Source organism: Dysidea avara, chromosome 10, assembly GCF_963678975.1.
Source record: "Dysidea avara chromosome 10, odDysAvar1.4, whole genome shotgun sequence".
NCBI classification, from domain to species: Eukaryota; Metazoa; Porifera; class Demospongiae; order Dictyoceratida; family Dysideidae; genus Dysidea; species Dysidea avara.
Genome location: NC_089281.1, coordinates 23,804,330 through 23,831,297, shown reverse-complemented (window position 1 = coordinate 23,831,297; position 26,968 = coordinate 23,804,330). Strand labels below are relative to the sequence as shown.

Here is a 26,968-nt window from a genome sequence, read left to right as displayed (position 1 = left end):
TAATTACACATCACCCTTGCCGCGACGATGAGAGCGAGGATGAGAGTTAGCGTTAGTTAAAACCTGTGGTACGCTACAAGATCCTTCTGAAAGAGAATCTGTGGTACAGCCTTATGCCGGATAGTTTGCTCGAAGCATTAATTAAGACCGTGGAGATTCGAAGACGATGAGTTCAGGCACGATCATACCGGTAATTGGAGACGAAGTAGAAGGAAGACCCTCAGAAAGTAAGTCATTTACAATGTATGTGCAAATTTAATTAACCCTCTGTACTCGTATTTAGTCTCGTGTACTCATCGAAATGAAAGGCAGCTGCTCTAGTGAGTCTAGTCTAGCTAGGAGGTTCAAGGAACCTGTAGAGGCCGAGGTAGACGCCGATCTTTACAAATTTATACACAAAAACTATAATATTAGTTATACAAAAAGGAATCAACTAATTAGTAAAAGATAGCTCAGCTACAGTCAAGTAAATTCAGTTTTAAAAATCATCATCAAAGGTTGCGTTTACTATGTGTTCCAAATTATCAAAGATTTTTCAATTTTCAAGTCAACTTGCACACACACACATGCACACACTTGTAATTAACTGACAACAAATAATGTTAATATACATTCATACACAATCATAATTGTGATTCAGATATGTACGATTATACTCCACTTATGGAGGTATATACATTAAATCTATATTATTATTAATCATTAATGGCTCTCATATTAAAGAAAAAGGCAGTGGATACTGAACCGAAAGTCAGTTCAATAAGCCGTACCAGCTATTGAACCAACTATAGTAAGAAAAACGTAACCTAAAGGTGAAGAATTGAACTGAACCCGACCCTAACCCTAACACTAATACTACTTGTCGTGTACCCTAAAGTTGAATACTCAGGGCAACTACTAGACACGTGTCCTAAATACTCGGACAACTACTAGATGCGTCCCCTAAATTTGAATGCTATGTATGGCTTCAATTTTTTTGCTGAACTTGTAGTTTTACAATGTATATGGCTTCAGTTTGCTTTGATTGCACTTCTTTTAACTGAATGTGTAAGTATTCCATATATGCACTGGAGTTCAACTACCATTCCTGGAGTTTAACTGCTATATATACTCCCAGTTTTTTTCCCTTTGATGTAGGGCTTCAGTGGGATAGAAGTTAGCTAAGACCACTAGTCATCAGGTTTTCTGCAAAACATAGTGCAGTGGGTGGGTCATCATAGTACTGCCATTGGCAGATTACTTCAGCTACTCAAGTGGTCTTATACGACTTGGAATCCTCTCTTCATGTATTAATGATAGCAGATAAGGAGCTCAGATGGCCATGGCCAATTGTAGCATGATAAAGGCAACATGCTTGACAGATATAAATTCACCAGATAGCTAATGATAAGCTAAATAATGCTCAAAACTGCAGATTATAACATTAAGGCCACACCAACTGATTTCCTGTTTCCTGCATGTCTTGGCCAAACAAACTTTGCCATGTAAGCAGGGGCAACATGTACGCAACTAGCTATATACGTATTTTGTATACGTCTACTACATAGCTACAAGGTGGGCAATCCATAACTGTTATCTGCAAATTAACATAGGTAAAACAGTCAAGTATAAACTTCGTGCTTGCCTACCCCTTGTGTTCACTCATGTCTATAATAAGAATAGACTAAGCAATCTTGTGGTACTTAGAATACCGGGTATACGTATATATGTCAGTTTACAATTAATTACTATAATTGTAAATTGCAATGATTTCTTTCTTTTTCCTGCAGTACTGTCTTCCCAGTATGATAAAAACTAAATAAATTAAAAGAATTATCTTGCTGACAAGAAATCTATGCAGGCAGCGGACAGAAACTGGAAAATCACTTTGGAATGGCTTAAACAAAAAATAATGGCCTAACCAGGATAATTTTATTACTTGTACTAATACAGAATTATAAAACTTACATACCAATTTCAAAATCTGAAGACATGGTATATTAATTTGCTATATAACTATAACAGTGTACTCCGTTGTATTAAAGGAATTTGTCTATAGACTATCATGTTTCTAGACTATCATGTTTCTATAGCTATACTTTTCCACTGGGACCTGAAGTTCTAAGTTGCTCAGAATTCTATTTATTGGACAAAATCACTGGTTAACTTACAAGAGGTCGAATTATTTACAATAAAACTGCAACTTTAATGAAAAGACAGATGGGAACCATATGATACAAAATTTTTGTTGGAGAAGAATTTGATGATTTAACTCTAGGTAGAACTTGGATGGATAGAATTTGGTGGATAGGATATATTTGGCGAATGCTTGTCTCAATCAATATGTATATATTGCATTCTCCTACAAGAACTTTTTGACTTACTAAAATCAATTCACCAAAGTTTTCTTCCACCAAAATTTTGTATCATATGGTAAATGGTTTATCTTTCTATGCTGGTGCTGTATGCAAATCCCATTTGATATTTGAACATGAGTAATATTTAACAAGATATTATGTAGATGTTTCATATCAGCAAGAATTCCACTAATAACTCTTGATATCAGCCATGATACAAAACAAAGAGGGCATAAGCTTTACATTCTAGTGTGTATAGTATACAAGAAGTACTTTTAGACTTTTCAATGTGGTGATAGAATATAACATGATCAACCTCGAGCTCTTTTGATCAAAATAATGCTTATTTTTGATCAAAATAATGCTTATTTTTGATACCATAATTATATACATTGACTAGTTTAAAACTTATGGCTACTTTAAATACTGCAATTTCGAAAACATTCACATTTTTATGGTGCTTGTTAGTCGGTATTGTACTATAACCACCAAATCTACATGATCCTAAGTAATGCTTTTGCTACGTGGTAATGAGTGATACGCATACAAAATGAAATTCCCTAGTCTGTGGCTTCATAAAGCCATTTATGGACAGCTTCCTTACACTGGGTATGTCTGGTAAACAGGGGTACATATACTAGTTAAGACAAATAGCTAACAAGCACTGATAGTAATATTAATGAATAGCTATGAACTTATTAGGAGAAGCAAAATTTGAGGCTATTTGTATTGTTCACATGCAGCAAACTGAAAAGTACACATGCATGTGTGGAATGCTCATTGACAGCATGATTTAATGCTCATCAAATTTCAAAATGTCACCTATTTACCCTGGCTTCCAATATGAACTAAGCCGTACAAGTGACATTCCAATTCACAACTATGTGATTGTGTATTATTCTAAAATGTTGAGCTTGCTAAAGTTGCATATCCAGGGGCAACCATTCAGCTACAATGTGGATAGCTTTGGATTGTTGGCTTCTAACTGTAAAGTTTTACAGTTGGTAGAAACTTTACATTCCTCAGTCTGAATACATACAATGCAATACAGCCAAAACAACAAACTGTACTTTGGGAATAGTGATTTATGAGACTGAATGCCACAGTTAAAATGAAAACTGTTTAACCAGAATAGTGGAGTCAGTTGCACCTGCAAGTTGTTTGGTAGCAACTAAAGCAATAATATAGTTAGTATATATAGATCCCCCTTATGTACTTGTATTTACCAGCAAGGCTCTACATAAAATCTTGTACCTGTGACAAGTTGTTTGCAGTTAAACATAGGATATTCATAAGGCTTGTTATGCAGTCCCTTAATGTGTAATTTATTCCCTATAAACTTTTATTGCGTCTTGCAACAGCATTACCATGCATGAGTACTATGGGGCATATTGTGTTCTATACTCAACTTCATAATGTGGGGTCACTCTGTACTGATTCCTCAATCCATATCAGAGTTTAAAGTGAAATATACCTTATTAAAATTTAGTTAGGTGCTCAGCAAGTTGCAGCATTGAAATATACCACAAAATTAATGAAACAGATTTTTCTGTAGTTAATATCACAGGCTAAAGACTGTGTAAAGAAGAACTATCTCACATAGCTATAAGACTGAGGAGGAGGGAGAGTAAGTTATTTTTATCAAAAATTGTGGCCACAACTACATAGTCTCTCTTTAGCTCTTGGATATTATATTGCATGCTTAGAATTTAGTACACCTTCATACAATTCAAGTCCACATAGCTACACTCTTTCACTAAAACTTTAGTTTGCCTATACCTATAGTGCAGCATCAACTGGGAAATACCAGGATAACATATAGGCAAATGACTCCAGTCAAAATTGCTTTATATACATGGTTTTTTAAATCAAACTATCATGACGTCTTTTAAATAGCTATAAAAAGACAATTGTGCACTCCTTAGTTGTTTAGCAGATGAGAATTTGAACACTTATGTTTGAAAATGTTATCCTAGTATTTCCTGTTGCCGGATAGGTTCTACCAATGTTGTAGAGAAGAAAGATTGTACAGTAACAGGACAGGATGTGGTGGCAGAGCTAGTTCCACACAGAGACCCAATAGATGTTGCTAGTGATGTTATGGATATTGTACTGGTTAGAGGATTGTCAGCTTCTCACAGTCAATCAGTTTTAAAACTTTACTTCACTAACAAGAGGAAATGTGGTGGAGGAGATGTGACAAATGTTATACTCAATGGGACACAAGCTTACATCTCATTTGCTGATTCAAATGGTAAGGAATAATTATGTGTGTATAGCTACAAATTCAATGATTGGTGTTATGGTATAGTACGCAGGACTGTTGTTAGTATTTGGCACAGCTATAAAACGTTATTTGCACATTTGTGAGTCTGGAAAACTGGTCTTATATTGTCTGTGACAGCAGGCTTGATTTCCACAACAGACACGATCAACTGAATAATATTCAACTATGATGTTTCATCAATATAATTATATATGCTGTCCAATGTGCTAAAGGGTCACTCCTCAAATGTGGTGACATACACATGTACATACGTGTATGCAGGTATATATTAATGGGATCTGTATGTTGTGCAGTTGCTGCTAGAGTAGCAGAGAAGAAAGTTCACAAGATTGTGGGTGGTACAGTTGAAGTAGAGTTGGTAGCTTCCACTGGTACCATTGAGAGTGTTACAAGTGATGATCCTAATTCACATGACAACTCTGATAATATTCTGATATTAGACAATGTTCCTCAAACTATACAAGATGAAGTGTTACTCTTATATATTGATAATATCACTGAACTGGATGGTGAAGATGGGGACTATACTATTGATTGTAACAATACTGAAGTAGTGGTTACTTTTAAGCCTGACAACATGCCACCTGGTGGTAAGTATATGCAGTCTTAAAATTTAGTGTTTTAACTGAAGATCTATATAACTGAGGAAAAATTGAGAATTTAAATATGGATTAGGATCAAAGAAAAAAAAGTAGTGAAACAAGGGAATAGCTAATACCTGCAGATATACCAGTGAACAGTGGACATTTAATCCCTACACTTCTATAACCATGACTGAATTAGGACTATAAAATTAATGTCCACTAGTATATCTGCACTGGTATAGGCAACCTCTCTTGTTTCACTATTTTTAGACATTCATTGTTTCACTACTTTTTTCTTTGATCCCTAATCCAACTTTAAAATTCGTTAATTCATTTTCCTTCTTGTTTGTTTACTTATGACTAATGAATCCATGCATACCGCATCAAAGAGAAAATGACACCAAGCATACCATTAAATTAATTTTATGTATGAATGTGTGCCCCAACTATCAATTATTACTGAAAAGTAAAGTGCCAATATGTTTCGTATACAGTGTTACACAATATGAGAAATGTAATATGATGCTGCATGCATTGGAAGTATGATGAATGGATTGTACATACTATGGTATGCCAAAAGGCACAGTTGGGTTGAAGCGACGTCTAACAGTGAAAAAATCAGCCCTGTAGCCTTAGTGGTTGTTGAGTTGCGTTTGTCTGAAGGCATCAGGCAAGGCAGGCAGTTATATTTAGTTGGTTGGTTAAGAAAGTTCATGGTGCTAAATAAAAATATTAAAATTCTGTGGCAACATTTGAAAGTGTTTTTGGCTGCTCTGTAGATACTTTTGGGCTTGCTTATACCACACCAATACTGCCAAGACACCATGAAGGTATTGTGAGGCTGGTTTTGGGGTAATATTTTTGGCCATAACAGCCTATATGTTCATGATCCCATTATACAGTACTATTGTAGTGTTTCATATGTGATGTAACTGGATAGCCTTGTTCAGAATGCAGAAATAACTGTGACACTGGCGCTTTAGTGTCAAATTCAAAGTGATATATTAAATTATACTGAATTTCCTAGCTACCTGATCATGATGTGAGTCATTGTAGTATTCATTGCACCATTTGCACCACAAAAGTACTGTATGTTGTGCACACTTAACTTGTAATAAGTGCAATAGTGTATAATGTGTGTATACCTGTGAATTGTCTCGAAGCTGCTTCAACATAATTATGTTTGTTATATGTATATTCCATGCCTACTTCGACTGATTACTTACTGATAGATAATTATTGAAGTTCAAATGATTTTGTCCAGCACTAGACTTGTTACAGTGTAAAAAGTTTCTTACATGTTTAAAAGAAGTTTGATATGAGCCAAATTTAGTGGTCTGTCATGTGTCTTGCGTTCCCCTTTGCTGTAATGTGCTGTGTATGCAACATCATGAATAGTTCTCTAGTTGATATTGTTAAAGTCCATGGTAATCCATGTAGAGGACAAAATAATAGTAGTGTGTCATGTGGCCAAGAAAGCTAGTGTGCCACACATGTGTAGATATTGACAGGAAGAAATAAAATGTGATTTTCATACCTGCATAGCTCAATGGTCCCTACTCCAAAGCACAGCATTTTTGTGTTATCATTGTCTGCCAGGTAAGGTAGGCTACACAGCAAATTTGATTAAATTTGTTCCAGCCATTCGTGAGATATGGGCAGCCAAAGTTTGATTTTTTCTTCTTTTCAAGGGTCTCAGTATAGGGGCCTAGGTTATTATTTTTGTACACTTTGTGAAACTTGTTATAAAATGCAAATGCATAATTCAATATCCTTGAAATAATGATAGCATAGAAAGGTGAATTCATGTACTAAGTTTGTAATGAATAAAGCTTATCCACAGTTCTATGAACATTTATTTGTGTGAACTTTGTCATGGCTACAGGTTAACCACTTATTGATATTTGGTTTGTATGTACATAGGATAGCCATTGTAGCAGTGCCTTTTGAAATTTTGAAAATCAAACAAGTAACAGCTGCAGAGTTACAAAGCAAAACCCAAACAACTGTAAATCGTGGGGTTGATATACTCTAATAGAACAGTCACCGTAGGTAAATATAGTGCATGGATAATGCTAAGAAGAAAACTCACCAGAGTTCGAATAAAGGACCTTCACACTAAACACCCAAATCCTTAACCACTGAGCCGCTGCTACACAGTTGTACACTTCAGTTAATTTTTACTTTATAACTGAAAAATCTATTTAACAGTGAAAGTTTACACTTTCATACTAGCAGTCAATGGAAGTTATAGGTTTGTCTATGTGTGGTGTGTTCTATTAGAATTCCTCAAACAAAATGTGTGCTCTATTAGAGTATTACAATAATATCAAATAAAACATGCAATGCAATATGATAATAAATTCTGTCTTCATAGTCATATTGTGTCAATAGATAAAGAAATGTGGGTTAAAACAAACCCCAAAGCCAGGCTATATATGTAGCTGGTTTTGGGACCACATAGAGTTAAAAAGGAATGAAATCCACACAAACAGCCAAGCTGTGAAAAAGGGTCTGGCCTTTTAAGGCCTGAGTTAAAAAGGTTGTGAAATTAAAGGTGGTGGTCAAGTAATGTCTGAAATTATAATGCTAATAAAAGTAATATTAATAAAGCACCATACCATTATTAAAATTTATTAGTATTAACATTATTGCAGCCATTTCTTGGCTGCCTTTGCTTTTACAACTTTTTCAACCAGGCGGCCACACCTTTTTACTATTTTTGTGTGCATACGTATAAAACTATATGACAGAAACAAGAAAAAAGCTTTTAGCCATATACTGGACTGGTATAGTTATTATACTAAAAATTTTCCTTGAATTCGTATAGTGATAGACCTGGTGGACTGCTGCCTAACTTCTGTACCAAATGTTAGCTATATATGTGACCGGATTTGCAAAAAGGTACCTTTTTCACACACAAAATTTGACCCATTTTTTTGGACTTTAAATCTTCATAATTTTTGATCATGGCATATAATTGCTTGAAATTTTCAATGAATGTAACTACAGTATTTGGCTACATTTTGATACTAAAAGCAAGTTAATTGGTATGAGGAGTTAAATGTTACATCATTTAGTTTGCTGGTATGTCAAATGTGTGGAAAAGGTACCTTTTTGCAAATCCGGTCACATATCTTCTTTAACATGCAGTTTGTTTTTAGGAGAACATGCACTGTGGCAATTATGATTGTTGTACATATGTAACCTAATTGATTTATTTGGTCAGAGCAATGTCTACAAACACCATTGTCTTTATTAGGTCTCGACAATGTAATGACCAAAATATTCAGCATTCCATTGGATGACAATGTTCATATTCAAGCAAGACGTCCAGTAGTGTTAGCCAACAATGTTTTTGAAAATACAACTACACAAAGATGTACTGAGAACCGTTGGCTGGAGAGGTGTGCTGCTAACAGTAACAATTCAGAAACTGATTGTTACAGGGAAAGAGAGACTTTTGACAAGGAAAAAAGTGTTGTGCATTCAGAAATTGATGACAGTGAGTAATAATTTTAAATATTAACCTTTGTATAGTAAAAGTGTTTGTTTTAGGTATTGAGTCACTTCCAAACAAAACTTGTTTTCCACTGGGAGAAGATGTGGATCATGTAACACAGCGTAAAACATCACCAGGTTTGTCAGTGTTGGCTTCTTCATCTGAAGTAGAACCAAAACAGGAATTTTTCACTATGAAGGTTTCCAAGCCATTGATCAATTGTGTTAAGAAAAACCAGAAAAGGATTCAAGAAATGCTTACACCTTTATGTGCAGATATTTCCATAGACATGGAGTTGGAACAACTTACAGTAAATCATTGTCCTGGTCTAGAAGGCTGGAAGGCTACTTGCCAATCAGCCATTGAGTCATATATGACAAGTTTAGTGTCAGAAACTGTTAGTTTTTCCAGTGAACTTAAAACTGCTGTACTTTCTTTAATTGTTAATTGTACAGAAAGTCACCCACAAGCTGACATTAAGTTTGATGAAGAAAACTTGAGTGTTGTGATAAGTGGAGAAAAGCTGATGGTTGATGATTTAAAAGATCAATTATGTAAATTACAAAATGTTAATACAGACTCAAAAGGTAGCAAGGTTTTACCCTTCTTGAAGTCAAAATTGAACATGTTTCATTTTAAATCAAAATCTAGGAATTGTAGCATTTCTGTTAGTGAAAAGGTGAAGGATGAGGAAGATTTTGTATTTGTAGACGATTATGTCATGTCCTGCACTACAGTTGACATCTCCAATGATATTGTTCAGTTTCTATCAACTACCAGAGGCAACAGTTTGCTTCAGAGCTATTTAAAAAGTTTTGAGACAGTGACATTTGATCATAGTGGCCAACTAGTTATTTTGTGTAGCTCAAAAGATGATGGTGTGAATGCAGCAAAGAAGATTAAAGAGCAAGTTGTATCTGTCTGTGTGCCATTCAATCTCCCTAAAATGCTTCTTCCTCTGTTTAAAAGTAAAGAATGGATTACTTTACGGTCAAGTTTGGAAGAGACACACTCTGCATCCATCATCCTTTCAAGTGACAGGCTAACAGTGATTGGTGACAAGAGATCATTGGTTGCTGTTAAGAACCAATGATCTCTTGTCACCGAATGATACCGAATGATACCGAATGATACCGAATGATACCGAATGTTCCTTTAGTTTACCACCCATCATCAGCTCACGGTAAGCAGTAAATAGTTCCTCTTTTATCTTCTCCTTCTCTGTAGCGTCGTCACATTCAATGTTGATGGTCATTGTCTGTTGATCATAAGACACTGCTGAGTGTTGGTAGGCTCCTGTCTTCTCCATTAAAGCAAGGATGTCAGGATTGAGGTTATATTCTTTAGCAGAAATGCTACCTACCAAATCTTCTGACACATTTTCTCTCAATCCTGGCTGGTCAGTGGCAACTTCACTGCTACGATCAAGTTGGCTGGTGGCTGACTCATCAGGGCTAAGGTTTGATACAACAGTAGAAATGCCACCATTGGAATTATTAGGGACAGTTCTTGCTGATTCTGGATAGCTAATGGCTGCTTCTTCATTTTGACGAGGGTCAGTAAGAACCTCAGTGTTGAAATGCTTAGATAGTTCATCTACCATTGACTTTTTAAAGCGATCACGAAATATTTGAATGCTCAACCAGTTTCCTGTTAACAAATATCTGGAGTCATTGGCTGTTAACTGAAGGTCTTCGGCTTGAATTATGTTTTGCATGGCCTTTGAAAATATCAGAGTTTGAACAAATGAAGAACCTTTAATCTCTATAGTAACTGTTTCTGTTACCTGCATAAAAGAAATGTTAGAGAGCAATATACATCCCTGCATTTATATGTATAGTATATAAAAACAATCTATCGTTGACTATTGTCTGTTACCACGCAGCCAACTTGATGTCTATATTATTGTCTTAATTCAAACTGATCACTAAGTTGCCCTTTTTTTGTTGTCCTACTAGTTTAAATCCACTTCTATCACATTGTACTGTAAAGTTGGTGAATGACAAGAGGTTTGTGTATTTTTTGATTTGTATACCCTAGTTTGTTATTATCAACATGAAAAAATGGTATTTGTAGCATAATGAACCTTATCCGTGTTGCTGATTTGGACTATTGGCATCAAACTGGATGATAATTGATACATGCAAGTTATTGAGTAGATGATAAACAATGTTGATAATTAATGCTTTACACCACTGTCTTTGGCCCAATATTGCTGGAGAATGCAACTGCTTTGGAAGTTGATATGCTGTGTATAGACCTAGAGTATTAAATTGTGGTATAAAAAGTTTGTGTATATTTTGTTCTAAAAGAGAATCACTACTTCATGACAAGAAGTGATCCATGAAAATTTGCTTCCAATCTGATTTACAGTTGTAAGGAAATCTTACATTTTAGTAGGGATCATAGAAAAAGCAATGAAACAAGGAGGATCATCTACAACTACGGTGGACATTTAATTCAGTACTGTATACTAAAAAAACTTTGATGGTAAAAAGTTTGGTGAAAACCCACTATTGAAAAATTGGCAGAAAAATCTTTGGTGAATGGGACCCACCTTAATTACTTAAATAATGAACACTTATCTGATCCAACAAATGATAGATTATAAAGGAGCGCAAAATTAAGTATGCTATCTCTATATAAAGTACCATGTGCCAGTGTGCTATTCGGTGGTGTTATAAATGTTGAGAATTCCTCATGAGGAGATGAACTACACCCTTTTCCTTATTTCTTGTCAGCCAGTACTGTAGTTTAAAATGTTGCAGGACCGATTTCAGTGATGCAATGTGGTCTCGCTATACCTGCTCATGTGATGGCTACTAAAAAATGGTGGAAAATTTTGGTGATTGAAGCTCTATTCATCAAATTTGCCAAAGTCTTTTACCAATACTATACGGTACTTTATGATCAGTCATATACAGCAGTTACATGCAGCCTGATATGAAGTAGGAATTAAATGTCCACTGTATGTATAGCTACAAGTGAAATGTTTCATTGCTTTCTATTTTACAATTAAGTAGAAGGAAAATTTAGGAATTTAAGTTTATTAATTTCTTTCATTTTTCCCTTTTTTACGATAACTGCATACCTGTTCAAACAATTACTTTAATACAAATAACATGTTGCATGCTACTTGTGAGTGCAATTCTGACAAACATTAGAACAAATGTTATCTAGTTGTGTACTATTCTAAATGTCTGCAAGAAAACTGCAGTCTAAGGAGGTAGTTGTAAGGGAACTCGCCAACTAAAATGTGACCTACAGAGTGAAAACCAGCTGTTTTCACAAAATTATATTTTGTCATAAAACTGTATTGAAGTACACAGGGCAAAAATATGTGTGCTACATGAAAAATTTATGCATGCTTTAATCACATTCATACGCACTGAAATTAAGCTCAACTTAATAAAACCTATACACCACTGGATTTGCCTGTTTATGGAGAATAAGAAAATCTTTGTTTCGTGTTTGCACAGCAAAGGATACATGAGTTATGGGCGTTTATGTACAATGGGGTAAAAATAATGTTCAGCGTTGTCATTTCTTAGTTGGAATGGCCTTCTTTCTTGTCAATGCGGAGAAGTACAGGGAAAGTACTATACCTTGATTGATTTGCCAGTTCATGGTGCACAGATTGAGCCAAGTTCCATCTTCATAGCTTGTTTCAATCGTGAGTTATGATCAATTATCTAAGCGCCTGTAATTTATTTCCCATATTGTTGCTGTACAAATTGAGTTTATTACTGTTCCAACTGTCAAACGCCACAACTCCAAGACCATTCATCATAAAAGGCTTAAACTTTGGCTGTCCACTGTTTTGTTACTATAGATTACAGAGATGCAATAAAATGGAATTCGAGGAATGTACTAAAATGACCGGTTTTTGCTCAGCGGGTCACAAATGGTCTCGAAATATTTAATGTTCAAACATTGGGATCTCCGTGGCAGTGAAATAGAAGACTAAAATGATGAAAACCTTGCACAACATATTTCATCTAACACAATACACCAACCAATATAGCTGCAGTATGACGATGCCTTTCAAGAAGTGTAAACTGTGTATAACACAACTGTTCAACAAGGTGCTGCATGTGATCCAACTTAGACAATTGGGTAGCACTAGCTCTCATTATCAACACACTACTGTATTATGCAAATAAAAGCATGAAGGCTTGATAGGCCAAAATTAAGCCTTCCATACCAAGGTACTTTGAAAAATGTTAGATTAGGGATCAAAGAAGAAAAGTGGAACAAGGTAATAGCTAAAAAGTAGTGAAACAAGAGAGGTGTCTATACCTGCAGATATACTAGTGGACAATTAATTTCAGTCTATAACCTTGGGATTTAATGTCCACTAGTATATCTGCAGGTATAGGGCAACCTCTCTTGTTTCACCACTTTTTAGCTATTACCTTGTTCCACCACTTTTTTTCCTTCTTTGATCCCGAAATTCCTAATTTTTCCTTCTAAGTCCTTTTGTAATAACATAATTATGACTAAAAAACCAGCACATACCATACCATACGAAAGAATGACACCAGGCATGCCATAAAATTAATTTGTATCTAAACGCATGTCCCAACAATCAATTACTGAAAAGGTGAAGTGGCCATTGCTCTTTGTTTTCAGCAATGTTCTGCCCATTACACATGAAGAACAGTACGAGAAGCGTCTCTCCAATCAATCCAGTTGCTGCGGAAAACATGGGTGATAAGTGTGATAGGCAATCACAGGGAAACCATACCATGAATCAATACCTTTGTGTTGCCAGTGAAAAGAACGGAGGACAAAAGTATGTCCATGATGTGTGTACATTGTAGCTGCTGCAGTTGGTGAAAAGGCACATCTTGAGCTGAAGCAGGGTTGAAAAGTGAAGAAATCAATTCTGTAGCATTATCCAATGCTTGGGTGAAGGAAATAGTCAGCCAGTCAGTTAGTCAGCAGAAAATCCTGTTAAGTAGACAATTTTTTTAATTACATAAAAACCTTTTGGAGGGGTTTGGGGTTGCTCTGAAGATATTTATGGACTTGGTTATGCCTAATCAATACTGTGAAACTGTCATGAAGGAAAACTGAGGCTGGTTTTAGGGTGATACCTTTGACCACAAAAGTCAAAACCTTCATGACTCCAACTAGTGCACAGCAGGGGGGTGGATCCAGACTTACGGAAAGGGGGGGTCAAAATGAACTGAGGCACTACATTGCCTGGTTTGGTAAGGTGAGACCAAAAAAAAAGGCTGACAATAGCTGCCCACCTCATCAACTACGCATTTAGTATATGTGACCGAATTTTGGAAAACCGTTGATACACACACAATAGTACTTTTGTAATAAAACGCATTTAAAAACTATGGGTAAAAAATGCAAGCTCCAGAAAAAAAATTACACATGTTTTTATCACTTCACTGGTGGGCGAATTAAGCCTCCAATGGATAAATCCTGGGCATCATCATGTTCGCCTGTTCATAGGGAGTACACAAATCTTTGTTTCATCTCCATACACGAAAGGATTTTAAGTTACAGATGTTTGTTTACATTGCGGTGACAAAAGAATTTACCAACAATCATTTTTCAGTGACTTTTCCTTCATTCTTGAACACAGAAGCATGCCTGGGGCAAAAACTATACCTTGGTGAATGCACAAATTCATGGCGAACACAATGAGCAAAGATTCAATTCCATATGCCATTGTATCAGTAAATTATGATGGTTTATGTAAGCGCCTGTAGATTCTTTTCTCGATAGTTTCTGTACATATCAATTTATTTGCTTGTCCAGCTGTCTAGTGCTGTATTTCCAACGCTGCTTAACTTATAAAGTTGAAACTTAGCTAGTCCATTCCTCTGTACCTGTAAAAAACAAAGAACAAATAAAATGCATTTTGAAAATTGTGTGGATATCGACGGTTTTCTAAACTTAGGTCACATATGTTAAAGCATCGCTGCGAGTGTTATATGAAAAATAAAGTACAAGGCACGCAGCTGAGATGCTAATAAAGCATGAGGCAGAGCCGACTGCTTTATTTTTCATATAGCATGAGCAAGGCAATGCTTTAAATGATTTATGGAACTTTCTAGTTGTGTAGCTTCACCATACACTAGGACTCGTAATTAACACATGTTGCACGAACTATTAGCAGCCCGGATGCAAACAAACTAGTTTAACAAAGTAACTCATGCTTAGTTCACCATATTTTGGCATAGCAGACATTCATCATGTATTTTGGCAGGTTACAGTCAAAACCCACAATCGATTCTATTGTGACACATGGTGAAGTATTTCCGTGATATCTCCAGGACTTGTCCATTTACATTAACAAACGTAACAGCAACATTACCTTCTCCCATCTATCATCAAACATTTAGGTATGTCTATAAAAGCAATCCAGTGGTAGAACTTGTTTTGGCTGAGGTGATTGATCAATCAGCATAGTGAGGTTAGGCTATCAGCCTTCACCGGCTTGGGTGATTAGTCATACTAGCATGAGTGTCGCAGGCTATTGGCCTGCACTAAGGCACGTGGGCAGGTGTGCTTTATAGCCAACAAAAAGTGCCTTATATGTATAATAAAGCACTCCCACAAAGTGTGCTTTATTACACTGCAAAGAGTTCTTTATTTCTACAATAAAGCACTCTTTGTGGTCAATAAAGCATTGTTTGCCAGTGTAAAGTATACTTTATGAAATTAAAGTACACCTTTTCCTTTGATCTCACCCACGCAAAGTTCTATAATAGCTGATAAAGTACATAAAAATCCTTACATATCTCACCACACACTGCTCTAATACTGTGACTGCTTTATTAGAGTGACTGCTCTATTACAGTATCTTGATCTTGGTATACTAAAAAAATTTGGAGGGGAGGTCAAGGGTGCAAAGTTCTATAATAGCTGACAAAGTACATAAAAATCTTTACATAGCTCACTACACACTGTTCTAATACTGTGACTGCTTTATTAGAGTGACCGCTCTATTATCCACCCCTGGTGCACAGTACTACTATCATACTGCATGATGATCCCTATTTCTTTTCCTTGTACTTGTTTGTTTACTTTTTTGTAACATGATTTATGTCTGGTGAACCAACACATACACTGTATCACATCAATGGTGTTGTCCAGATAAATTATAAAAATCAATTGAGCTACTGAATGTGAGCACAATTATACAATGAACGTGCAACAACTTGCAAAGATATTGATATAGAAATCTTTGCCAAAATTGCATGTAAGTGATGGTATTTACATGCAGTTTATTTGAGTATAATCACAAATTCGGACTAAATATTTTCTACTAATTCACATATTCAACCACTACAAGTTATATAATTTGTTCACATTGCACAACTATAAAACTTACTAGTGGATAAAGTTTTAGTGGTTGGTCATCAATTAAGTGTTCAACTGCTTCAACTTGTGACACTTCTGGTAGGGAAACATACACAGCCAGTTAAAGTGATAATAAAAGAACAGTGCAATGTTATTAGTAGTAACTGTTAATTTCTGACTATATACTAACTAGGCTTCTATGAATATTAATAGAATGTATTAATAATATGTTACCATGCTAAAACATAATGAATATAATGCACTCAGATATGGTAATGTACTTTAGTATAAATGATGGTACCTATAGTAAAAAGTGATTTAGAGTATGTTTTGTTGGGTTAGTTTTCCAGTAGGTGTGACAACAAATTGCAATATCACCAACTGCTCTATTAGAGTATCTCGATTGCGTGATGGAAAAAAGTTAACAATATTAAATAACAAAGTTGATAGACCATTGGCTTCTTGTTATGTCCATATCAATTCTTTAAGGCCTTCTGGTATACAGGCTCTGCCTTTACCAAGTACTTTAATCATAATAAAACAATGTCCATTTGGTTCCACTTGGGGTACTTAGAGATAATAAGTCTCACTCTCAAGGGTTCCTATGAATACAAATACATGAAAATAGTAAGAAGAAAATATCCTGACTGCCCAGCGGACTCCTGTAAGCGTTCGAGCATTAATCGGATGGCTGCAGGTTGGAGGCTGCCCAGGTCCTGCCATGGATTTTTTCTTTCTCCTACTTTTCAAACATATTTAGTGAAGTTAACACAAACATCTTTAGTGGGACCATGTGTCCCATTCTGGCATACAGGCTCTGCCTTTACCAAGTATTTTAATCATAATCATAGTTAAAAGATTCTGACCTATTACAGTGGATTATCTACAACTTAGTCTTACATGGCCAGACCACTGTTTTCTTTGTCATTGGGTAGGGAGAAAAAGGGTCTAACCTGGTTCGAATTCCACAATCATCTTGAGACATCACGTGGTTACGTCACAGGTATGCAGTATTTATGGCCCCATGTGCTTAAACTCCACTGTAATAAAACTACCATAGTACAACAATAACCAAAGACTCCATTTTTCTGTGAATCAAATAAAAGACTAATAACTGACCTAACCATTGGTAGATGCCAAAACAGCTTCAAACATTGATTGGTTTGTATATGTGTGCTTAGACGCGAGTGACTATTATTTGAAAACGTATCACATTTCTTTGGTTAACCCTACTCAATTGCCAATGATAAAGAGAAAAAAGTGGTTTGGCCACATGAGACTGTACTATTCGGGATCAATCACACAACCAAACAACGTGCACAACATTAATAATCACGTGATCATCGTGCTAATACAATTATGTCTGTGTGCATGTGCAAGGCTAATAATAGTCTGTTCACACCAGAAGCAAAAGAGAAATTTTGACCGATGGCATAAAGCTATTGAACCGACAAGTTTCAATGAGCTGTATTTGTTACTACCAGGCACTGATCCTTTACCAGGAAGGGTAGTACAAGCGACTAGAAACAGATCTTATGGAATTTAGACACCCTCAAGAATTGTTAGACAAAATGGAAATGATATTCAAGCTAGACCCAAAGAATCCCCTACCTGGATGATAGGCCTGACACAATGCCACATGCAAGACTAGAAGCCCAGTCATCCCCTGGTCACAAACTGGAGCAAATATATGATCTCCAGACTGACTAGATTTATAGCGGAAGAAAGGGGGATGTGCTTAAAACTTTCATTAATTTTCCAAAACTCTTTCAGGTCAAGCCATTTGGGAACTAATGTCTCTTTAGGTGCAGGCAGAGTGGAGCAAATTTGTCTAATTGGGCTGGAGACAGTTTACACCATGAGAGTGGAGTTGATCAATATGACAAGAGGACTACATTGGGATCACAATTGCATTTAAGTAAGCTCTTCAGCTCGCTCTGCTTTACCATTCCCTTGGGGCTGCTTGTAAGGTGTTGGAAGTTGTACTCTGCAGCAAAGTGCTTAAACTCCTGGGAAGCATATTGCAGGCCATTATCTGAGATAATCACATCAGGTGCTCCATGCCTTGTGAAGATTGACTTCATGGCAGAAACAACACCCTTTGTAGTGGTAGTTGACAGTTAGGCTACTTTTATTATCTTGAGTAGTAATCTAGGTATGCAGTACCTTTGAACTCAAACAAGGCAGTTCCAATTTTTTCCCCATGGACAATTTGGTATTTGTGAATGGGATCATGGGCTCACTGCAATGCTGGAAATTCTGACAGCATTCCTTGCAATTCTGTATCATCATACTGATCTGTTGTGATATCCCTGGCCACCGATTCAGAGGCATGAAGTAGACATGTCACAATTCCCTGGTAACCATAGTGAATGTAACACAGAATATCACATTGAAGCTCTGTGGATATTACAAGTCCATTACCTTGTAATAATAATAATTGATTATGAAGAGACAACTCACTACGTACGTATACACCAGTAATGTTTAAGCATACCATTGATAGTGTGTTTGGCTGGCCACCCTTCTTGACAAAATTGCATCACTTCAGGGTCCTTAAACATATACTCTCTAGTTGATCAAAGGCTTGCTGGAAGTGATTCCACTACTGTAGAGACAAATTGTTCCACTGACTCCTGTAGATCAATGGGCTCAGAAAATTCTCTGCGGGTATTGGCAGTGAGTAAAGCTTTCCCAGCAACATGAATTATATGGTAGACATATTGCTTTAAACGTAATGAAACTGTAAAACCCTTGAGGGTAAGGCATCTAAATTCTTCTGTCCAAACAGTGAAATCAGTGGCTTGTGGTCTGTTTCAAGGATGAATGACCTCCTAAACAGGTACATAGAAAATTTTTCACAAGCCCATGTAAGGACCAGAACTTCCTTTTTAATTTGCGCATAGTGCATTTCTGTCTCAGTGATGGTGCAGAAAGTGAAGGAGACGGCTCGCCACTCTGGATTGCTTTCTTATCTTTGCAGGATAACTTCCCCCAAAACAAAAGATGCACCTGTAGACACCTTAGTATCAGCGGGAGGGTCATATAATACGAGAAGTTGAGTGTTTAACAATGCTTCTTTAACCTTTGTGAAGGCCTCACTCTGACTTGGTCCCCAAGAGTGAGTGTGTTTGGAACTGAGTAGCTCAGTTAAAGGCTTCATCAGATCAGCACTGCAGGGAATGAATTTGGATAGCTGGTTGGTCATACTGACAAAACGTTGCATTTCTGACACATTCTTGGGTGGTTTTATACAAAGGATTGCATTTGCCTTATGGCTATTACACCATTGCAGTATATAATGTGTACCAATTTTAATTCTGACTTAGAAAACTCACATTTCTAGGGGTTAGAGTTACTCCTGCAGAAACTAAGCACTTCAATACAGCCTCTAAATATGCATCATGCTCACCTAGATTCTTGCCAAATATCAGGGCATCGGCCATCATACAAACCGCTCCTGGCAGTCCCTGTTATACTGAGCTCATGTGACGTTGGAATAATTCTGGGGTACTGGTGATACCAAAGGGTAACATATTGAAACAATAATGACCAAAGGGAGTGATAAATGTAGTTAATGGACGTGACTTTCTATTTAATAATCGTTTAATAATGGTAAAAGCAGCTTTTATGTAAGAAGTAAAAGTGAAATGAAGTTTGTATTATCTGCACAGGTGAACTTTGCTCTGAGGTGATTTCTTTTTGGCGGACTGAAATACAGGTGTGACGACTTTCCTCAGATTACCTTCCTCTTGAGGTTTTCAGGCGTTTAGCAACTGAAAAACAACGGTGCAGGCCTTGTACACTACCAGGAATAGCCTATCGCTTCGAGTTGAAAGGGGGCGTATCCCTTATGTACGTGAACAAAAATGAAGAGCAGCTTTGAGGCTTTGTCGAGAGAATTTGTGGGAAAAAAACATGTTAGTCACACTATAAAACAGTTTAGAAGATGCTTCTGTGCTTAATATGTTGGTAAAAGTGGTTTGTTTAACAAACGCTTCCTTAGGAGTGCATAGCAACGTAATTGAACGAATTACGAATATTTCATGAATTATGAAATACGAGAATTTGCTAATAATGTTATTGCACAACCCAAAACTACCTTTTGTAAAGTAGTAATACATAGTTGGTTAATTCATAGTAGCATATACTGTCTATAGATGAGTTAGCTAGCTACATGGTACCTGGTTTTTAGAAGTAGCACATCAACTTGTTCGAATCTAAAGACAGATAACCCGCTCAAAGTGACTTCGCAAGAGTCGCAACTCAGAAGTGACAAGTGATATGCAATGATGCTACAAACCTACGAGGTGATAAAGTGTTAAATGGACCAACTTTATTTTCCCGAGTTAATCACACTGGATCTTTGTACAGTGTAGTGGCATAGATATTACCTATGGTAATGGCATGCCAGTTTAATTTTTTTCACTTTGTCAGTCAGTCAGATGATCCGTCACAAGCTGACAAATACTGCTAACAGGAAAGGTATAGAGTTGGGATTTCGTGCCAATACATGGCATTTGAATTTCGCTGGCTGAAGTGAGTGAGCTTGTCATACTATGCCAGTATGCTAGGACTGCAGCACAGACTGTTGCTGACATAAGTAACTGTGAGACATTGTATTTGTACTAAAATGTTCACAATATAGTTCTACTGGATTGTGGACGAATTTGTTGGAGTACAGTTGTGACAGGTGCGATGATGCTCGGCAAAAATATTTCCATCGGTAAGTGATAACTGGAGCAATCAGTAATGAAGTAGGTATGTAGCTAGTTACATAAGCTGTAATAATACAACACCGTATGTTGGCTAGCCCATCATTGGGTCATTAGCCTTTTGTGCAACTATGGTGCAACTATGAACAATGTTGAGTGTTTTGTGGGGGATGCCTGCCCCCCCCACCACTGTCTGGCTAGCTATGCCCCTGCATTCAGGTGTTTGAGGCACACGCATATTCGAACTTGTCTTGAAGATTTGGGACGACCGCCATACCAGCACACCATGGGGAGGGATCACAAACTAGGGAGATGACGCCCAATGATTCCATCCGATTAAGTTTACCTTAAAGCTTACTGCGTAAAGGCAGTGGCACATTCCTGGCTGTGTGGAGAGCAAGCAGTTTGGTATTGGTATCTTTTATCAGCGACACTTCATACTCCTCCCCAGATGTGCCAAGGCCATGAAAAAGCTGAGAATATCATTGCTGGATCCCACTTGCTCTGGGCTGCAATGAATCTAATCTCGATACCAGGTTCAATGAGGTAATAGCAGGCAGCCCCAATAAGTTGCACTTTAGGTTTTTTTTACCACAAATACATTCTACTTGCAGGAAACATGCCTGAAAGTGGGACCTGCTGTAAAATGTCCCAATACTGTAAGAGGTGACAATGCTGGACCATAGAATATCCTAGCAGTCTTCTCTATTTTGACATTTTGTAGCTGGTTGAAGGTGACTTCACTAATTGCTGAGACCTCTGGCCCTGTGTCAAGTTTGAACTAACTGGCAAATCATTTACCCTGAACTCCATCAGCCACTAGCTGTGTCTGATCTCTTGTGGTGACAGCACCAAGAAAATTATCATCCTCCTCTTCAATGTCTTCTATCGGACGGGCTGGGTCTTCGTGCAGTTCCACTGTGTCTGTAGTTGTTCTCTTTGACAAGCACATACTACCGTAGTGAGCCCACTTGCGGCATTTAAAGCAGACAACATCTTGTGCAGGACATCTATCTCTTGAGTGCTTACCCTTTCCACAACATGTACAGTTTTTAACAAAGGATTTGGCATGTGTTGACATGCTTGCTGATTTCTTTGTAGGATTTCTACATTTGTACCTAATGTCCTCCAGGTCATTATTTTGTGGGTAGCACTTCTAATTTGTCCTTCAAAATCTCTTGTTTTGACCAATAGCTTCCTTTTGACGTATTTTAGTTTTGACCAGTTCCAGAGTTTGGTTAGAATCCATTTGTAATTGCTGAGAAAAATGCTAATCTCTATGCTAATCTGTCATGAATCATCTCTGACTTCATATTCTCATGTTTCCGCAAGGTGATATAATGTGGTGATGCACTGTTTGGCACTTATGCCACCCAACTGTGTTCTCGTTAAATTTCACCCGTTCAAAAATCACATTTTGTTGGACCTTAAAGAACACGTCAAACTTTGCTAAAACATCATCAAACTTCTTTGGCTCCTCTTCCAATATATTTGTAGAAGTCAGAATGTTGTCTGCCTCTGTACATACATGATAAAGTAACATACTGACTTGGTGTGACTAACCGCCGCTTGAAAGGCCAGATGCTTCGTGAAATGTTTCTCCCATCTTGGCCATTTGTCTGGTTCTTTGAAGTTAAATGGTTTGGGGGGGTCGATATTCATAAGTCTTTACTGGTAGGAAGCTGTTTATCCCACTCCTGTCACCATGTACTATTTGGGATCATGCAATCACACTACCAAACAATGTGCACAACATTAATAATCACGTGATCATCATGCTAGTACAATTATTAGGGATATCCAACCTCGTATGGTTAGCACAGGGCTGTATAATCTTCTTTAACAACCAATACTTACTTTCATCAAGTTATCACTAAATGAAATTTTGTTCCTGGATGTCTGCGCTTCAAAATAAAATTTATTTCAGCTTATTTCGTTTTGTAATTACGAAGTTATCGTATTTCAAAGTCAAAAATCCATTAAAGCTGATAATTAGAGACAAAATGTACATGTATTACAGTCATGGCACCAGCTAGCTGTTTTATTAATGGTGTTTCCGTGACATTGCAGCTTGAGTTAAGGGGGGTTTCATGGTTTATAGGTTTCAATAGTGCTGATTTTCATTCTAACAAGTGTACAAGCCACACACGCAAGGTATGGTTAGTATGGCTGGCATTTATACTAGCTGTATGCAATATAACGCTCATGTACGCACTTTAGTCAAGTGTATAAAGTTACTTTTGATATTTTAGTAACATAGCTGAGCTGAGCAATGTGCATACTAGCTCCGTAATCCAGTTTGTTTGCTTTGTAGTATCATTGAATGGATGGAATTATCATAGGGCTGCTGTGTGAAGAGATGGATAATCCTGGAGGAGTCAGGTCAGGTCTGCCGTGCACATTGCAATTGCACGGCAGGCCTTGGAGAAGTCTGTACACATATAGCAGCAGTGCTGTTTTATCTGGAGACAGTTTCAAGGATACAGGGTAAACAACCTTGTACTCAAACAGAATGTGAGTGGCTTATTCCATCTTATTATAAGAACATTGAGTATAAGCCAGTAAAAGAGATCAACTTTACATCTGCTAAAGGCAAGAAAAGAAAACTTGATGAGATGTTGGAGAGAAGCCCTTCACCAGAGTGTACCGAGGATGGTGATGATGGTGGAGAGACTGTACCAAAGCATGGTTGTCACTCAACTGATGCAGATCTGGATTTGTTATTTGAGAACTTAAGCATTGCAGGAACAAAACCGGGTGTATTGTCCCTTGTACCAAAATTTTTGGACTATGTTCCAAAATCTTCCAGGGATATTTTCCCGATAGTCCTCAAGTTACTTCAGAAGCAATCATATATAGGGCTTAAGGTATGACCGATTGTTGGAGGTATGCAAAAGTGTCTTTGAGTCTTTGACAGTATCAGAAAAGATGGCAGAATCAGTAGAAAAAGAAACACGTACACAATCTAAATCAAATTTATGGTTCCAGCATCAAGCGGGAAGGGTTACTTCTTCACATATGAAGGCAGTATGCCATACAGACTCCACAAACCCTGCTCAAAGCTTAGTTAAATCAATATGCTACCCAATGGAATTGAGTTTCAGAAGCAAGGAAACAGACTGGGGTCAAAAGCATGAGAAAACAGCAAGAGAACTTTACTTCAAAAGACACAAATCAATGCATGAAGGCCTGGCTGTTACAGAGAGTGGATTGGTTATTAACCCACAATGGCCATTCATTGATGCATCACCAGATGGAGTCGTAAACTGTAAATGTCATGAAAAGGGTGTTTTAGAAATTAAATGCCCTTCTACCCATTGGAATGAAGGTATAGAAGCAGTAGACAGCAACTGTTGCTTACAAGAACATGAAGGAACATTGCGTCTTGATCGCAATCATGCCTATTATTATCAAGTGCAGACACAGATGTTTGTCTGTGATGTTAGTTACTGTGACCTTAGTGTGTGCATGTTTCTGTCTCATTTGGAGGACTCTGCATTATTTGTGGAATGGATAACAAGAGATGAAAATTTGTGGAACACCATTTTACAGAAATCTAAGCAATTTTTTTATTACTTGTTTATTGCCTGAAATCTTGGGAAATTGGTATACCCGACCTGCCCCTGCTACAATTGTAATACCATCTAGTTCTCAGTCTACTGACAATGACATGGATAATGCTACAGTGAGTACAGTCACTGATAATCAGAAACTATACTGCTATTGCCAAAGTACAGAGGAAGGATCCATGGTTGGATATGACAACAGTGACTGTAAATATGAATGGTTTCACTTTAGTTGTTTGAAACTCTCAACTGTTCCAAAAGGAAAGTGGTACTGCCCTGATTGTAGAATTTAGCCACAATTTCTGAAACGAAATAGCAAGGGTAAAAAAACATATTAAGATGTGAGGCATGTCATAACATTATAAATAAGTTTGTGCCAACTTGTACATACCCTGTTCTTGCAGGCCAGTCACATATTAATTATTGTATATGTTAATACTATTTCTTATGCTTACTGTACAATTGTCTATTAGTTACAGATTGCATAATTTTAGTCAAATGGTACTACTGAATCACACACATTGTTTAAGGCACAGCAAATACGGATTATTCCATCAATTAAAGGTTTCTCTTCACCTTTTCTGATCATCAAAAAATGAACTGGTAAAGTACTTTGTAAAATTGGAAATCTCTGTTGGACAGAACCGATGACACGTTCCACATGTATGCGGACATTAGCAATGGTTCTAGTTTGTTCAACCTCTGTTGCTGACAGTTGACTCTTCCCCTTCGTGAATGCAGGAATGTGTAATGCAGCCTGCATAGCTCCCACAGAGTTGGCAATGTCAAATCCACGGTCTGCTAACACTATATCTCCTGGCAAGAGTTTCTTCAGAATACCACAGTGTTCCGTTAAGTATGTGTTCCGTTAAGTATTTGTCACTGACACGCCCACCCCAACTCTCTGAGACAAATGATTCCATACCCTGCGGAGTAATACCTAAAAATATTTTGATGGTATTGTGATGCTTATAATTTGACCACGTCATTGCTCTGGCTTGTAAATTGGAAGGACATTCTACAAAAATTTCAAAACAGTCTAAAATGACTGCCACTTTCTTTCCAAATGATTTTTGAAAGCAACTTGGCATTGTTTTCCTTAGGGCATCACGATCTGGCCATATTATTAAATCTTGTAGCCGAATGTCCATTTGTATCAGCCACTTCAAAAGAATTCTTGAGATTGTAGAAGCAGAAACACCAAAACTGTAACCCAGAAGTTTGTTCGGTGCATTTGTCTGCAGCTTCACCATTACACATATAAATTCTTGAAATTGTGACAATTTGGTAGCTCTCTCAATTGGCAATGTCCTGCTCACATGGTCAAATACAGCCTTCAGTACCTTTAAGTTAGGTAAACTAGTATGTGTTACAGTGAATTCATCACTCATAAAACTTTCCTCGCAGAATGGTGGTAAACGTTCAGCTCCTTGCTCAATTAGGTTATCAATAGCTTTCTGGCAATCAGCAAGCTGATCCTGCAACTCTTTGACAGTTCTAGAGCAATCACATTCCAGCTTTTCTTTGTCAACATTCACATACTCTCTTCCAATTTTGATCTGTTCTGCACAAATAAGCATACACTCTTCCACAGCTACCATTTCAGCTAAATCAGACACAATGATCCCTATCTGTTCAACAATTTCTTCCCAAACAGCCTTCTTTCACTCTCTATCTTTTGCTCTTTCGTACCTGGCTGTAATCTCTGCATCGTTAGCAGCTGTGACTTTACTGTGCCCCATATGCTAACTTGGCAACCAGTCCGAGTTGGTAACTTCGTACAAACCAGCCGGTTTGCCAGACAAGAAATGCCTTGAGCAAATCCTGTAATCATGGCCTTCTAATGAATTGGGATCAATGTCATCCCTAGAGATAGCTGCTAGAAATCCAGCTAAGCGTTTCTTTCGAAGCTCAAAATCCTCCTTCCCGTATCGATCAGTAACTGCTGGGAGTCGACAAAGGGAAACATTTGTGTTTGACGTATGGCCATCACAACGGTCAGAACGATTCCTACAATTAATTACTGCATAACCGACCATACCACTACAGTATCTCAGTACATGGTGCACCAAAATGGCAACTATTAAAAATTATACAATTTTGATCACGTGCTGAAACTGCTCTATACAGTATTGATCTGAAATTGTCAGTAGAAGTTGCATGTTAGTAGTACATTATATGGGGTGTGTCACTTCACTGGTGCTAATTGAGAGGTGTTAGTTATTGTTGAACATCACTACAATTATGTTTGTGTGCACAAGTTCACACCAAAAGACTACATCTACTTTGTTATAATAGGGCCTACGTACTTACTTACCGGATGCATTTTCGAACATCAATAAAGCTGAATCAGACTTAGGTCCTAGAAATTTGCATTCTTCTTCCACCACCTCACCACCGTTGTGCCTCTTCTTTTTCTGAAAGTGTGCCACGAGTCTTGGTTTGCTCGTGCCGCTCGGAATATTATCAACGAGGTATAGGACAGAGGGAGCTCCCTTTAATTTACAGTGGCTATTACTTGGTAGGGTGCACGTGGATTCATCATCCTTCATACTGAGGTACTTCGTTGTAGCCATCGCAGCAAGGGAGATCACCTGTCAATTCCAGGAAATTGATTTATGGATATTGACAAAGTCGTTTTCATCCGCT

The 26,968-nt window shown here is 37.2% G+C and overlaps 2 protein-coding genes across 3 annotated transcripts; one reads left to right on the top strand and one right to left on the bottom strand.

Annotated features, from left to right (window-relative positions):
• Positions 1-21: 21 nt before the first annotated feature.
• On the top strand, positions 22-10,039 carry LOC136269291 (uncharacterized). Of its 2 annotated transcripts, XM_066064828.1 has the most exons (5): positions 22-227; positions 4,333-4,590; positions 4,917-5,213; positions 8,470-8,712; positions 8,766-10,039. In XM_066064828.1, the coding sequence occupies exons 1-5, from the start codon at positions 167-169 to the stop codon at positions 9,800-9,802; spliced, it is 1,896 nt and encodes a 631-aa protein (XP_065920900.1). In that variant the 5' UTR covers positions 22-166; the 3' UTR covers positions 9,803-10,039. The 2 variants fall into 2 exon arrangements, with proteins under 2 accessions (XP_065920900.1, XP_065920901.1); XM_066064829.1 differs by lacking the exon at positions 4,917-5,213.
• On the bottom strand, positions 8,702-26,948 carry LOC136269292 (uncharacterized). Its single transcript, XM_066064830.1, has 3 exons — positions 26,637-26,948; positions 16,070-16,134; positions 8,702-10,495 (listed from the first exon to the last, which is right to left on the bottom strand). The coding sequence occupies exons 1-3, from the start codon at positions 26,893-26,895 to the stop codon at positions 9,776-9,778; spliced, it is 1,044 nt and encodes a 347-aa protein (XP_065920902.1). The 5' UTR covers positions 26,896-26,948; the 3' UTR covers positions 8,702-9,775.
• Positions 26,949-26,968: the final 20 nt, after the last annotated feature.